This window comes from Varroa destructor, unplaced genomic scaffold (assembly GCF_002443255.2).
Source record: "Varroa destructor unplaced genomic scaffold, Vdes_3.0 BEIS01000001.1, whole genome shotgun sequence".
Taxonomy (NCBI): Eukaryota; Metazoa; Arthropoda; class Arachnida; order Mesostigmata; family Varroidae; genus Varroa; species Varroa destructor.
The window spans coordinates 60,210,045-60,224,571 of NW_019211454.1; the positions used below are offsets into that span (position 1 = coordinate 60,210,045).

Sequence of the window (14,527 nt, forward strand, 5' to 3'; positions counted from 1 at the left end):
AGAGGTGAACTGCGAGATACCGTAAGTCGCATGTAATTATCAAGATAAAGATAAAATCGAATTATCGGTAGTCAGATCATTTAGTTGTAGCCGCAGCTAATCGTAGCAGCAACAGTTACTGATATACTATGTCTACTGTTTCGACCAAAATAAATTCTTTCAGTATAATACGTGAAAAAGCTCTGATCTATATATCATTGGTCTGGTACACTGATTCTTGAAACGAGCTACCGCGCCTTAGCTACTTCTTTTAACTATGTTAAAGAAACACATGGTGCCCATGCGCACTGCCTTTATCACTTCTCTAATCATTCTTCAATTCAATGTACATGCAAGTTAAGATAGTATCCACGTAGATTTACCTAAGAATTTAACTCTTCTTTCATTTCCCCTTCAATATAGCCATCTCAGCTTGTTCCAATTCGACCCAGGCATTATCAGATCGATTAAGCTTAACTCGATTGTTTTGAGGGCCCTGTCCTTTTATAAATCAAGAAGCCAATGCTGCCACGTTGTGACTCGTAACTTCGGCCGGCTGGTACACGCACCGGCACCAGGCGCTATATGGAAGAAGATTCCCTCGCATTATTCTCACCCCAAGCTTCAGAAGAACGAGAAGGACAATCAAGTGCCATTTGTCATTTGTGACCCCGTTATACTGATAATTTCTAATCGCGATCGTTACGGCCTGCAACCGTTTGTCTATGTTCGGTTGCGTACACAATAGCAGAAGCAGGCAATCATATATTCATACGTGTATGCTTACTCGTGGCAGTAGTGGCGTATAGTGATGTTATTTAGACGAGGGCAGCGACCAGTTCCCATCCATGTCACCCAGCTATTTTTGTTTCCGGCAGCGGCGCTATTCGTTCGTAGGCGGCAGGCAATACGTGGTTGCCACAACGGTAACAACTTCCTGCTGCTTGGCAAGATTTCTTTTTAGTTTTGCTGTTAGTAAACTATCGAAATAGAACCTTGCTTGCAGAAGTGCCCATCTCGATTCCGTCGTTATCAATTTTAGCAATTTAACAATGGCATGAGCAACGGCGTCGGCGATAGCAGCTATTTCAACGATCAACTCAAACCTTCTGGCTGTAGGAAAGGACCTTTGACTTGAGTCACGTTTCCGGCTGAAGCAGTTCGGCTACTGGCGGATAAGCAGGCCCGCCGCCTTAGTTGCGAAAGCGACGAAACCGCTACTGCTGCCCTCCCCGATCCAGCCTAACGATTGAGTGCTACGGCTCCACTTAGTGGTCTGAATCGCGGAGCATCTGTCCTGAGGTTGCAGCTACAAAGCAGCAGCAACCGGTATGCCTTCCTACAATGACTGACGAGCAACGCACCGCTACACAACAGGATAATGCAAATTTGGTACAATATGCAAGCCAACACCTCTGAAAGAGACGCGTAACCACAGTGAAGGAGAAAACGGGCGCGATCTGAGGTGGACCGAATAGGATAAGCCGTTGCACGAATAAAAGTTTTCAAAAAAAGCAAGTATTGATATTCTTTTGTATACATGGACAGCGCATATTAATAACGCGCCGGTTTTTGATAACTGCTCTGATTTCTCAGTCTGGTTAAATTGCTACTTGTACTGAACCATAAGATGGCAGCTCATCTTAGTAAGAAACTACACCCGTTTGACCCAGTTGTTCGTTCACGGCGAACAACGGGTTTCTAATAACAGCCGATATCTTCTTGAGGTGTCGGGTCAGTGTGGCATTTAAGAAGGCATCCGTTATCGTAGTTTTTATCTGCCAAAATATTCGAATGGCTAGTGAGATTGTAGGGACGACTACGACGTCAACACACCCTGCCTAGCTTACTCGAAGCGTTACCATACGTGCTAAAATTATATTATGCGTGACAGCTGCACCGGCCAGTAACCTTCGAATTGCCCCCGTGTTTGTATGTGTGAGCATGTCTGTATATTGACAAGAGCTAAATATGTCCCTAATGAAATCGCCTCGCCACTAACGACTCGATTTCCGCTAGCGGCAGTATTAGCAGCGTACCTCTTTGTTAGCATAACAAAGACCGGTAATGAATAGTATGGCTACAACCTCACACGTTTACCCTTCATAGTGAAGTCACACCTTGATAAAAACCATAGCCATGAAACGAACAGCCACAGTCAGAGGAGTTAGCAAAGCCGGCCTGCGTTAACGAAGTCTTGAGCCATCCGTATATTGTCGCTACACAGACCAATCGCGATCTCTTCATCCTGCCGTTAAATTCTAATCCCGCCGTTGTCAGCAATGTGGTCGAATTTCATAGCGTCTCCTTCTCTTCTTTCACGTCCTTTCCTAACTTTCTTGGTCTCTTATTGAAGCTGACGTCTTTCATAAGTCATGCGTTCTTGTCAAATTTACATCCTATAGATTTCACGTGCTTCTTATTTCCTTTAGGTGTTCGCCAGCGAGAGCAGCTATTTTTGATTTATCTCAGAAACAGCGGCGGTGGCACGTTGGTGTCCCACGGTACCCCAGACAGATGCGGTGGTCGACTGTCTGCGGCCACCAAGCGACAGCCTTTTGCGGCTGTCGCTTGGTGGCCGCTACAGAGACAAAGGACGACCACTGCAAAACAAATATTATCATCGGTTTTTTCGCAGTTGCTGGTATACTGCTGTATTATCTGTACGTGCAACATCTGAAACGAGCCCTTCGCAAAACGATTAACAGAAGCGGTAGTAGCAGCCGCGGCAACAAGCCCAACAACAGCAAGTACGTTGAGTGATCAGCGGGGACATCATCGAAGGCCAATACAACAACAGCAAGAAAAAATCGACTTAAGACAGTGAAGATAGTTGCACTTGTTTGTTGCATTACATTGCCTGTCCGTATCTAAAAGGTAACGCTGGCGTCAATGTAATGATACGGCCCCCGGTAACACTCAGCCGATCGGTAGTTTCCGAAAGGACGAAACCGGGCAGTTCGTTGTGTTATAGACAGTGTTGTCCTGTCAGATACGGACGACTATAATTGTCTATTATTGCAGTATTAGGCTATATCTGTGTGAGAACGATGTAGCAGCTAGCAGATGATCCGGCAGCCGTGGTGGCACTGTCTGTTCGTTAGAATCCTCTGCCGCCCGCGGCTATGATCGAATAACGTACTCACCTGTTGAACACTGCACAGTATCAGCAACTTCTATCACTGCCCATGATATTCTGGTAGACCATTAAATAGCTACCTCAAATATCGACGGCCTTTGCCAAGTTCGGTAGTGGAAGGCACTCTCCTTTGCTCGCTGCCGCCGTTTCAGTACTTGTGCTAATATAGTAGAACAGAAGTGATTTATGACTATGGGTCCTTCGTTCCTCGTATTCCTTGTTTTCGCTATCGGCAGTATTCAGAAGCCGGTACTTTAACCAACCCGTCCAACACAACACTTAACGAGCTATCGTTTAATTTTGTCAATCACTTGCTACAGCGATCACCTAAGTTCGATAGTCATTTTAACATTCGCCGCTGGTGGTGCTATTGCTGCCGCCGCTATTGGCCTGACGGCGATACACAGCGTATACCAGGCCCTGCCCTACACCGAATAAGCGCAGCAGTAATAGTAGAAATAGTGGCCTACATCCGTACCAGTAATAGCAATAGCACAGTAAATGTTAAATCAAATTGGGCTATCACCGTCGTTACGCAGCTGCGAAGCCGTTAACAAATCGCAACTGTCGTCAAAACCTCCCCTCAATATTTAATAGCTATGGGCCCATAGTACAGTGCCCACAGTTGGCTACAAGCGCCACTGGTCAACACCCCGAAGCAGCCGGCGGCCGGCCAGCCAGCAAACTCACTTCCATCCAATGATATGCGTAATAAACAAAACGCTGTGTTCATCTGCTTTATAGACTGCGCTTTTTTAGATATACATAATTTTATATCGAATCGGTATCCGTTCGACCTCAGCTACCGATCCCCGTGCACCCTTCGTTTCGAGAGCTGCTTCGTTGATCGATTGTTCGCTCGAACTACCAGACCTTAACACCAGTAATTAGCTCATTACTATTCCAACAGTAACGCTAAGTCGAATAAAAATCATATAGCACGACAGTCAGACGCACCTGTGCAATCCGTTACGGTCTGCTAACGAGACAAGTCTTCACTAATGAAACGAAGGAACCAACGAAACATTCGTTACCCAATACTACTCCTAACGTGGAATGTATCCTACAAATGTTGTCATGCAATTGCCAACAGCAATTTTCTAGCACTGCGCCATCAAGCACAGTAATGTACTAAAGCGTGTGATTGTAACAAAACGATCCACAATTACAAATCACCCGATACGTATAAATCTGTTACTTCTAATAATAATGAGTTCCTCTGCTTATGCGACGCAATACTGTATGCTACAAGGTCCCTTTCGCGACTGATACGGCTGTGATATATATTCCTCTACGACAGACAGAGTCGTTAAAAAGGCGTTTTGAGTTGAGAAAACTCTGAACCTTCATGATCCTTTCCGCTACATCATTTGCCACGACCGTGTTCGCTTGACAGAAACGGCAAAACCTTCCCATGGTAACAACGAATGTATAAAGGGCCACAGAACCAGTCAGCATAGTTAATCCAACTTAGCGGGCAAATACATCCGGGCTAAATCTGTCGATCTTGTTGTTAGAACCGTTATAGCGAGAATCAAAAGTAAAAGGAAGAGCATGGGGAGATTGGCCATCAAATGAATTAGCCGAGGCACGAGAAACTACCACATTAATTTGCTGAATTGTGCTACGGTGCCAAGCAGAACATTACAGAACAGAACAAAGCATTACGGACTGTAAATGTCATTTACGGCGCGTGCGCACACACGAACCGACTCACAGGCAGACTCACATGCACACGCTCATATATCATAACTTCATATTCCTTTAATAACCTCACGCAGTATCACCCGATCTCTTATTGGTCACGTATCTCCGGCTATCGAAAAATTTGGCACGCCGACGATAGCGGGGTGCTGGTTAAAAGTAGTAGCATCTATAAAAGTGGTGGTAGAAATCTGCAGTGGATTATCTTGTTTTCCGTTGAGTAGATGATAAAGCCGTATACGAGAATAAGTAAGTCATTTGTAACCTATTTTTTGATAGACACGTTTTATTTTTGTTTTATACAACATATAAATCAAACATTTCTTTCGCTATGTCTTGAATAGCTGAAAAATAGTGCTCGTTTTTAAGCCAAGATTGAAACAAATATATCGTGTATTTTTTATTTTCGATTAGTATTACTTAACTAAACATATTTGTAGAACTTTGTGTGTGGTTTCTGAGTGAAAAAGCCATGGCACGTGATTTTTTTGCACTTAAAAAAAATATTACTTAACTAAACATATGCCATTTTAATGAATAATTTTCTGTCATTTTTCTGGTACCACCATAGCCCATTTGCGTCGACCTGTTGCGGTTTTTGAGTAAAAAACTATGACAAGTAATTTTTGCACGCCTCTATAAAAGCGAAGTTAATACCATTAAAAAAGTTCTACAGAGACGTAAACCAACAACACTGTGATACTGCGAGGCTAGAATCATACGGCGGATTTATTAACACTTCATTTAAATTCTCTCAATGTTTGCCGGATAACTAAAGATGTATTTGCTCTGGCGTTATCGTGGTGGGAAACAATTTTCCTGCCCACTAATTCCGGTCGATTTTTTCAATGATCTGCTGTAATTCTGTTAGTTAGTGACAGCATAGGTCTAATTCAATCGTTCTTCTAGATGACGGCAGTTCCAAATACACGATTCCTTTTCATTCACAATTATTGTGCTTAGTGTTGAACTATTTTTCAGCACCCGTAAATGACCCTTTTAGAGATGGCTCAATCTCGTTGTTTCTGTAGTGTTTGGCTGATCGAAATACGATCTAGTAATTTTTTTTTTCGCGTCAATTCGTGTGGCACCCAAACATTGAGCTTCTTTTTGTAGCCGGCCTACTTCGATTGATTTAAAACTGCTCGGTAATCCATGTCTAGTTCCTTAGCGATGTTATGGTTATCCATGTATCTCAAATTTCGCAGTGATTTCACGAACCTTTGTCGTAATTGGTCGACTACTACGAAAGATCTCCCACATCGAAGCTTCCAGAACGAGCACGATAGAACGGTCTTTCGCCAGTTGTTTGTTACTTTATCTTGAACATGAGCAACAAAATTTTTTTATGAGTCTGAGTAACATTCGTGCTTTTATCGTAATGTGCCGTAATTTAAAATATAGTAAAACTGTGCACAAGTTTTACTCATCCTCAAGACGCTCTATCTTTCATCTAAACAAAGACATACCCACGATTTTGGCGCAACCACTATTGGCGGGTTTCAAGTCAACTAACACCAACCCCAACACGGTAAAACTCATACAAAACACATTTAGCTAGAGAAACGGTCAATACTTTCTCGACAAGTTAAAGATTAACTTGATAAAGATTATCTTTGATATATTATCTTTTTAAGATTTCCTAGATAAACTCATTCCTCGAATAAGGCATAAACGGGCTGTAACCGTTTCGTTTTAGACAAAACCAAGATGTTGCTTAGTAAATAAACCCGTGAAGTGTCTCGAGTTACCTTAGCAATTGTATAAACCTAGCCAAATTACGTTTTTTAAACTAAGCCATTTGAAGCTCCTCATATGAGTGGTATTTACAGTTTCCATTTAGAATCAGAGGGGTTCCTTTACATTCCCACAACGTGGGGTGAGGTGAGGTGGGGTGAGTTGAGCTACCAAAATCTTCCCGATTTTATTGAATGAAGGCGCGCCCCGCGACATTAAAGTTGGCCCGCCACACTGACGTCCCCATCCAAGGTCGAAGCCACTCCTTACAACTGACATGGCAGACAAGCAGGCAAGGAGGCAACGCAGCAGCATGGAAGGCTGTAACTGACGCTTCCTTTTCTATCCACGCAATAGATCAATTCAATAGGCAGTCTTAACGGCAGCTTCGATAGCCAGAACAGTCAATGAATTTCCTAACCACCAAAGAAAATAAACAGCAAAGTAACTCAAACTAAAATAAATGCAATTAAAGCTAACGAGATCCAACCGTGGCAAACGAAGGAAAAGAAAACTTCCGATTTCAGTAAAACATCTGAGATCGATAAAATTTCTATAATCCTTTGCATTAACATACACAAGCAGGTACTATCGACGATCTCACGGTCTGCCGGCGTCTATAGGCCACAGTAGACTTTTTCAAGTACACTTTTACCACCAACGTGATCAAACACAATTTATAAGGAAAGAATTGTATGACTCACTGTTAGCAATCACACTTCCCTCAGCCAAAAAATAAATGGCCATAACCAACACATCAATACAGAGAATAGATGAATTCATAGTTGCCACTTTTGCTATACCTTGCTCCGACGCCGTTTTAGCCTGAGGTCTCATGTATACGTATTACTAGCATTTCCTTAAAAGGTTAATCATGTATGCAAATTAGTTTAAAACAGTTCCTTGCAGTAATACTTCAAATCAACAATAGCGTTTACCTTCTCATATAGAGACACCACTACATGAAGAAAGCCAGCAATATACACACAGTAATCCTATAAGAACTATTCCCAGCTTCTCCGTCTGACTAAATTCGATTTAAGTTCACCCAGCATCGTGTGTTCACAGTCGCTATATACCCGTTGTATATTGCTCTACTGCAACTGTAGAGCTCGTAATAAGTCGTGGCGCTCATACCCCTGAAAGAGGAGCCGCATCCGGAAAAAGTACCTATTCAACTGATCCGTAAGATCGCTTGTAGCTGATGGCTGAACGAAATGCATATAGTAAATTGAACGTAAAATTAATTCTGTGGATGTGATCAAACGAAGCGCTTTCTTACTGCTGAATGACCCTAGCAATGTCGACTAAGACTAACAGAAGCCAAACGAGAAAAAGATGACCGCATCCACACCACGCGGATTATGCGGACAAATAGTATGCAATATGGATTACAAGACGTATCATTCAGGATGTTCACACTCCGTAGGTAATCTAGCTAGCTAGCTAGCTAAAATTTTACATAGCCGTTGGAACAAATAGCTGGACAAGAGGACAAACTTTGAATAGGATTAGAGAATGAACGACATTGACCACTGCATCCGTTTACGGTTCTGTATATTTTAAACCTTATTCAAAAAAAGTCGCAACGCGACAATGACAGTTTCAGTTTAACTTGCAACCGCCTTGTACTATTCGGCGCAATGTGATTGATGACTTCCAGAATAAGCATTAAGGCAACAACACCTAGAAATTTCTGCTACATTGACTAATTGCAATGGCAGAGTCGATAAGGAGCGATTAATTCGCTCCCACAGAACCCATTCCACATCAATTCCAATGAACCAAGGAAGATTCCTGAATCAAGCAGGTTCGTTACTAACTTGTATGTCCGATTCAGCCTTTATTAATGTCGCTGCCTCAAATAGGCGCACGCGCCAATTTTTTTTCTTTCTACGTATAACAACTCAATTAAAGCGAGGATAGTAACCCGAATCTGGCTATCATAACTACTTCTATATATAAACAGATAACAGGTAGTAAAAGCATTTGCAGCTATCATTTCATCGCATTGGTAATAAAACATACTACGATGGCGTAGGCGGTCAAAATGGCAACATCAACGACAGTAGATACCCTACTATCATTACAAAACGACAATGATCACGATTCAGTTATAGTCATACTCGTCTGCATCAAACAGGCAGATAGTTCCACAACTGGGGCATTTGTATTCAATATCATCACTTCGTTTGTACCAATAGAATTTTTCGCGATTTATTTCGATAGTTCTTTACTCCTTCGACACTTATAGAACACGTACTAAGTATACGCTGGGGCTTTTAATCGTCATACCACTACCGTGCATGCACACGTACGTTATGTCACAGGACACGCACATGCCATCCTGATTCTGTCGACAATCTCAGGTTCAATGCGTCCATCTTTTTTACACTTACCCCGCTTTTTTTTCTTGCTTTCTATTATTACCATAATCCCTCTAACATTTCCAGACAGCTATTAAATTGTCCGAACCGCATTTGTCTGCTCATCAGAGTATTTACTAAGCACTTACGAAGTAGCCAAGCTGGACTATTCCTTTTTGTTTTGATGATTTAATTATTTTTAAGTATCCCTCCGACCATTCTCAGATCACTCATTGCTTCATCCATTTCTAGCAAATAATACAAACTGTTCAATGCCGAACACTATGAGACCTTATGTAGTCAACAGAACTGACAAAATCATTAGACGAGTTTTTCACCCATAACAAACGCTGTGTAACAAAGGTATTCGTCAGAGTTTAAAAAAAAAGTAATGGGTTATGTAAAATCCTGATTAAACACTTCTGTCGCAAAATAGTAGAAATATACCACTGGGCGTGTTATTTTTGCTATGAATTTACACACAGATATTTCCCTGTTTGGGTGCCACTTTCGTGCTTCCATTAAAGTAACAGCATCAGATCGATGGCCACGGGATCTGTCTGATTCAGCGAGCCCTTCGCAGTAGTCGGCAGAAGGTTTTCTGACACGCTACTCTACTATCCTATAGTCTATTACTTCACTAACTTTCTTAAACACGTAGTATCGTATACGCAATAGGCAGAAACATTATGTAGCTGCCTGTGTAAACATGTCATTCCGATAATAGCAGCAATGGTATCAGCATCAGTAGAAATAGGGGTTGCAGCTGCAGGAAACGTATAATGGATACTTGGAGCGGACACAATGCTCGTGTTTCGGACGGGAAAAGGGCGCGGCCAGATTCGGATGTTCTAACGATGCCATCTAACGGCGGTCCGAGACTAACTTTAAGTCGAAACGTTTAAGTTAGTCGCAGGTGTAGTAGCTATTGCTACGACAACAGAAGTGAACAACCGTGACTAAAGAAACTAACATTAGGTCTACACGGGTCCCGTAGTCAATACAACGTGAACTTTTAGCTGGTATCATGCCTTAAATTGAACTTGAGGATTCGCACCCAAGTAACGGTTGCTTCCCATTTTGTCTAGAGCGAATATAAAAACAGCAAAAAAAAAAAGAATAAAAACATGTGAAGAACAAACTTTCGAGCAGCAAACAGATTGTCGAATACTCCGAAAACAAGTGAGGTGGTAGACAAAGAGGTCGGTTGGAAGATACCATATTATTTGATAGGTAATGTAATGGAGCCTATAACAGAACAGTACCAAGTGGATAAGTGTCTTTGAGAGACGAACCGCTATAAGGCAACTCACATCCACGTTTCATGTTTTCAAATAGATTCCAAAAGCTCTCTTGAATTTCTATAGTGAATATAAATTTACTTTCATTATAATCGAAAGCATACATTATCATATCACCTTTAGTCGCTAAAGCACAACATACAATGTTGTGCATTGTGGATTATACTACATTGTGTAACATTGTATGTTGTGCCTTAGTGTGTGAAAAGTGTATAGCTTGCTGCCCTGTTAAATCGATCCACAATCGATTTTTGTGGACCATTTTGGGGGCGCACAAAATGGTCCACAAAAAACCATCCTTGGAAGCTGAAGAGGTGACACTAGATGATCTAAGTAAGATTTGGAATTCATAATATGCCAGAACCTATTTTGGGCACAAAGAGCTGATTAATTAGCTTCGGGCTTATGTCACACACGGAATGCGGCGTATCACATATAATGGCTGGCAGTGAATGGTTAAAACAAACCGCAGGCAACGAATCGGCGTAATAAAACTCGTGGTCATTATTAACGTCAAATATTTAAGGACACTTCAAGACCCGAAACGAGATGGCGGATTTACACCGGCAAAAGACGAAAGTTATCCCATTTTTCAGACCCATAAACTGTTGACAAACATCCCCATTGTTGACATGGCTTTGTTTGAACCGAAGGCTGGGTTACTCTAATTATATAAAATTACTGTTACTTATAATTATCACAGTCTACTTGTACACATAAAGCATATTCGCTGTCAATAAGTCTACTACAGTTAACCTGTTAACTGTACATTGTATGCATGTAAATATCTTGGATAAACAAAAACCCTAATTTTTGAAAAACCTAGTAAATGTTTCACCTTACCCCTTTAATAACCGATGATTTTGAATATAGCTACGACAGTTAGCTCAAACAAAACATTTCTAACTCTGCGTATACCCGCCCATTTAGAATACACTATACTAACCCTTGAAATAAGCCAAGGATGCATGAGATCAAGTCTCGACAGAAGATCAGTGGTCATTTTGTCACCTACTTTAGTCTACAATAAATCCACTTGCGCTCCGTTGAAGTTCACATTCAATCGTATAAACCTCCTTTTCCAATGTGAACAATCTCCACTTAGCGACGACTTCCATATATTGTTACTGCCATCACCGTTAATCGGTTCATCTTCCAAAATCTCGTAGGCGTCACTAGTTTAGTCACAACTGACAACAAGTTATTACACTGTAATACGCGCACGCGCGCAGACGGATCGATCGGTAAACACGTGGTTTGTGCGTCTCGCCGCGTCAGCGGGTGTGGGTGCTTCTATGCCAGTCACAATGGCCAGACATAGTAGGCCTGACTGACCACATGTGTCATGCTGTTATTGCCTTTGCATGGGACGTTGAGTGTCCCTTGTCGCTATGGGCTTAACGTTGGTTGAGCTTAAACAAAAAAGCAATAAATTGCAGCGTTAGCAAAAAGTGCCCTAGTGCAACCATCACTAGCAACACTATCCTTCATTGTGTGTGAACTCTTCCGCTTCTGAGTCTATTTCCAAATCGGAATCGGTGTATCCAGTGGTTGATTTTCACCGCTGTACGACCAAAAATAGGCTGCAACGTTCAGCATATCAGATAAGCTAATCAGCCGTCAAGCTGGACCCCTCAAGCGTCAAAACAGAACGCCAAAAAAAAGGCGAGGCCAGAACAGTTGTCAACTTAAATTTCTTTGTCGTCGTCTTCTACCAAGAAACTTTATCTATAGAGTCGCAATAGAAGCGTTTCGTTAGATTCGACGTGCGGCCCGTGGTGCTCGATTTCCCAGTGCTGCTAGTCGGCATCCGGCTCGCATCAGTTACGCCGTCATTCAAATAACTAGTAGTAGTTGCACAGCCGCCGCGAGGTGAACTTACTAGTAAAAAGCACAATACGTCGGCAGCATCGGAAAAATGACGTGCCTAAACGGCGGAATCAATCACGTGCCGGTTTGAATGTCGTGTTGTTCCTTATAGTTGTTGGTGCGGTCACATACGCAGGCGTTGCCGATATCGTGACAGCAGTCGCTGTTACCCTGCTGTGGCTACTACAGTTGCGAAGGCGATGACGACTAACGTTGGTCATGTTCTACAACGCAACCGGAAACCAATCAACAACAACAACAATGAGTATTAAATTTTATTACACAAAGGTACGCTCTCACACGTATACTGGGCCAAATAAAGATGAGATGTCGAATGACAACAAGGACGAAATGATGATTATGGCGACGATTCGTTCACCGCGTGTCGTGCCGTTAGTGTTTATTACTCACTGTTGACAACTATGTCTGCCAAGGACCGGATCCCACTCGTTGATGCTGTTAACAGTAACCGACAATTGGACTAGCTCATACACGACTGCTCCACGTTCAGTAATATCGCTGCGCTCACCAGTAGCAACAAAAACAAGGAGCAAAAATTCCAGCCAAGCCGTTAACAACAGCGTAATAGAGAACGGGCGAGCGACGCGATTAGTCTGCCATCAGACGCTTTTACGGATTACAGATGTATCTATAAGATGGCTAATCTCAGGAGTTGCGTCCAGTTGGTTTTACTTAAACTACAAAGATAGTTGAGTAATGCAGGTACAGTGCTAGTGACTAGACAAAAAGCGTTTGAGCAAAATTAACGACTGATTCTAGAAGAAACAGCTGAAACGCACGATAACTGCTCACGATCGCGATGACGCGCCGTACAATTTAGTACGGGGCGTGTGCCATATCCAAGTGTTCATTCCGTCGGTGCTACGCTTAAATACATATGTACATCCACACAATCAATATTCAACCAAAAATAACTGAGTTTGACGTAAAATAAATATAGTAAATATAAATCCATAGTAGGCTGGTCGGTGAGAATACAACGATAGAGATAATACGTTAGTACAGGCGAATTCCACTCGGGTTTTTTACACCTCTCTAGCATTTTTCACGGAGATACTACGCTTAACATTTCACAACTTGATTTGTGGCACTGCCGATGCTTATTCCACGTTAACTATTCGCGTATGTTCGACAAAACAAGCGACGACCGTGAGTGAGCTTCGACGCTTTTTTAAATGACGTCTTCGTCTTCCTCGAGGCGCCGTAGCAGATGTATGACATTAATAACTAATCTTTACCATTTTTCTTTCGTTATCTATCGCAGTCACTACTCGTTAGCAAGACGGCATTGACGCACCGACCACTGGTGTATCAGCAATGTCACATCGCGTCTTAGTCGTAGCTAAAATGGCTGGTCGGTCTTGTCATTCATTCAAGTTCAGTCATGTTTGCCTATTGAGGAATCAACACTTAATAGTTGTTGTAACATTGTTTTAAAAATTAATACTCTGCCATCCCATTGTTGCAAGACATTGCAAGTCAGCGAGCTAAACAGCTGAATAATATTTGTGGGGACAGACGCCAGCGTACGTCATCGCCGCTAACAGCATCAGCAGACTTTCGACCACTGCCAACACGTACGGAGGGGACCAACCGATGTCGAGTGGATTAAGAAGGAAGAACGTTACGCTATGCGACGCAAGGCAACGTCTGCCGTCCTTCGTTTGTTACTGCTCCTGTTGCCGCTAAAGTTACTAGATCGACCGTGTTCAACTGGAACAATAACCGCCGCGGTACTTAATAACATAAACTGTGCTCTAGCGTGCGACTCCGTGACTGGGGCAGTCAGCCGTTTGTTCACTCACCCGGTCGGTCGCCCGTACGACCGATCACGCTGCTACCGCTGCGATTATACTTGTACGAACTGTATATACAGCCTGGTAGACTATGTGCGTGTCTTGTGGTTTGCGTTGCGGCTTGTCTCGATGCCTACTGCAATTATCTAGACACTTATTGCAACGGCGGTATAGTACTGAGACCGTCTGTAGCACACCACACGATTATTGCCGCTTACACAACATATTATGGGGGGCTTAAAGTTAAAGACTGGCGAGTGGTAGCCCGTAGCAGCAAAAGCACCAATAGCAGTCTCCGTTGTTGACTAAAGGGTGACTAGAGGACTGGCCGTGAGTTTCTCCAGCTAACAAGTTTGGCGCTTAGCAAAAGCAGCACTACAGAGTTAGCTGGGCATGTGAGTAGCACTGGGCGGACGAGAGATGTTTGTCGCATGTGTGGCACAGCACGGAGCAAATAGTCGTCAAAATAGTTGAGACGGACTGACGGACGGTCGTCAAACAGCCGGCCAAGCAGTTTACTAAGTCTCTCGCAGTAGAGAGAGAGAGAGAGAGAGGGGGGGGGAGTAGCTAGCGCGGGCAGGCGGTCAACATTCGTCGCCCATCAGCTACGAAAGA

General features: G+C 42.8%; 1 protein-coding gene across 13 annotated transcripts in view; it reads right to left on the bottom strand.

The window, feature by feature from the left end:
- LOC111243330 (uncharacterized) overlaps positions 1–14,527 on the bottom strand; it is a 67,011-nt gene that overhangs the window by 35,812 nt on the left and 16,672 nt on the right. Inside the window, exons 1-2 of one of the 13 annotated variants that reach the window (XM_086991858.1) lie at positions 12,507–13,913; positions 11,173–12,319 (exon numbers count right to left, since the gene is read on the bottom strand). The exons of 9 other annotated variants lie outside the window; for them this stretch is intronic. In XM_086991858.1, the coding sequence (XP_086847984.1) occupies positions 11,173–11,229 (57 nt within the window). In that variant the 5' untranslated portion in view covers positions 11,230–12,319; positions 12,507–13,913. Of the gene's footprint in view, positions 1–6,043; positions 11,152–11,172; positions 13,914–14,527 lie in introns of those variants that run through there. 3 more of the 13 variants (XM_086991870.1, XM_086991869.1, XM_086991873.1) reach the window with 3 other exon arrangements.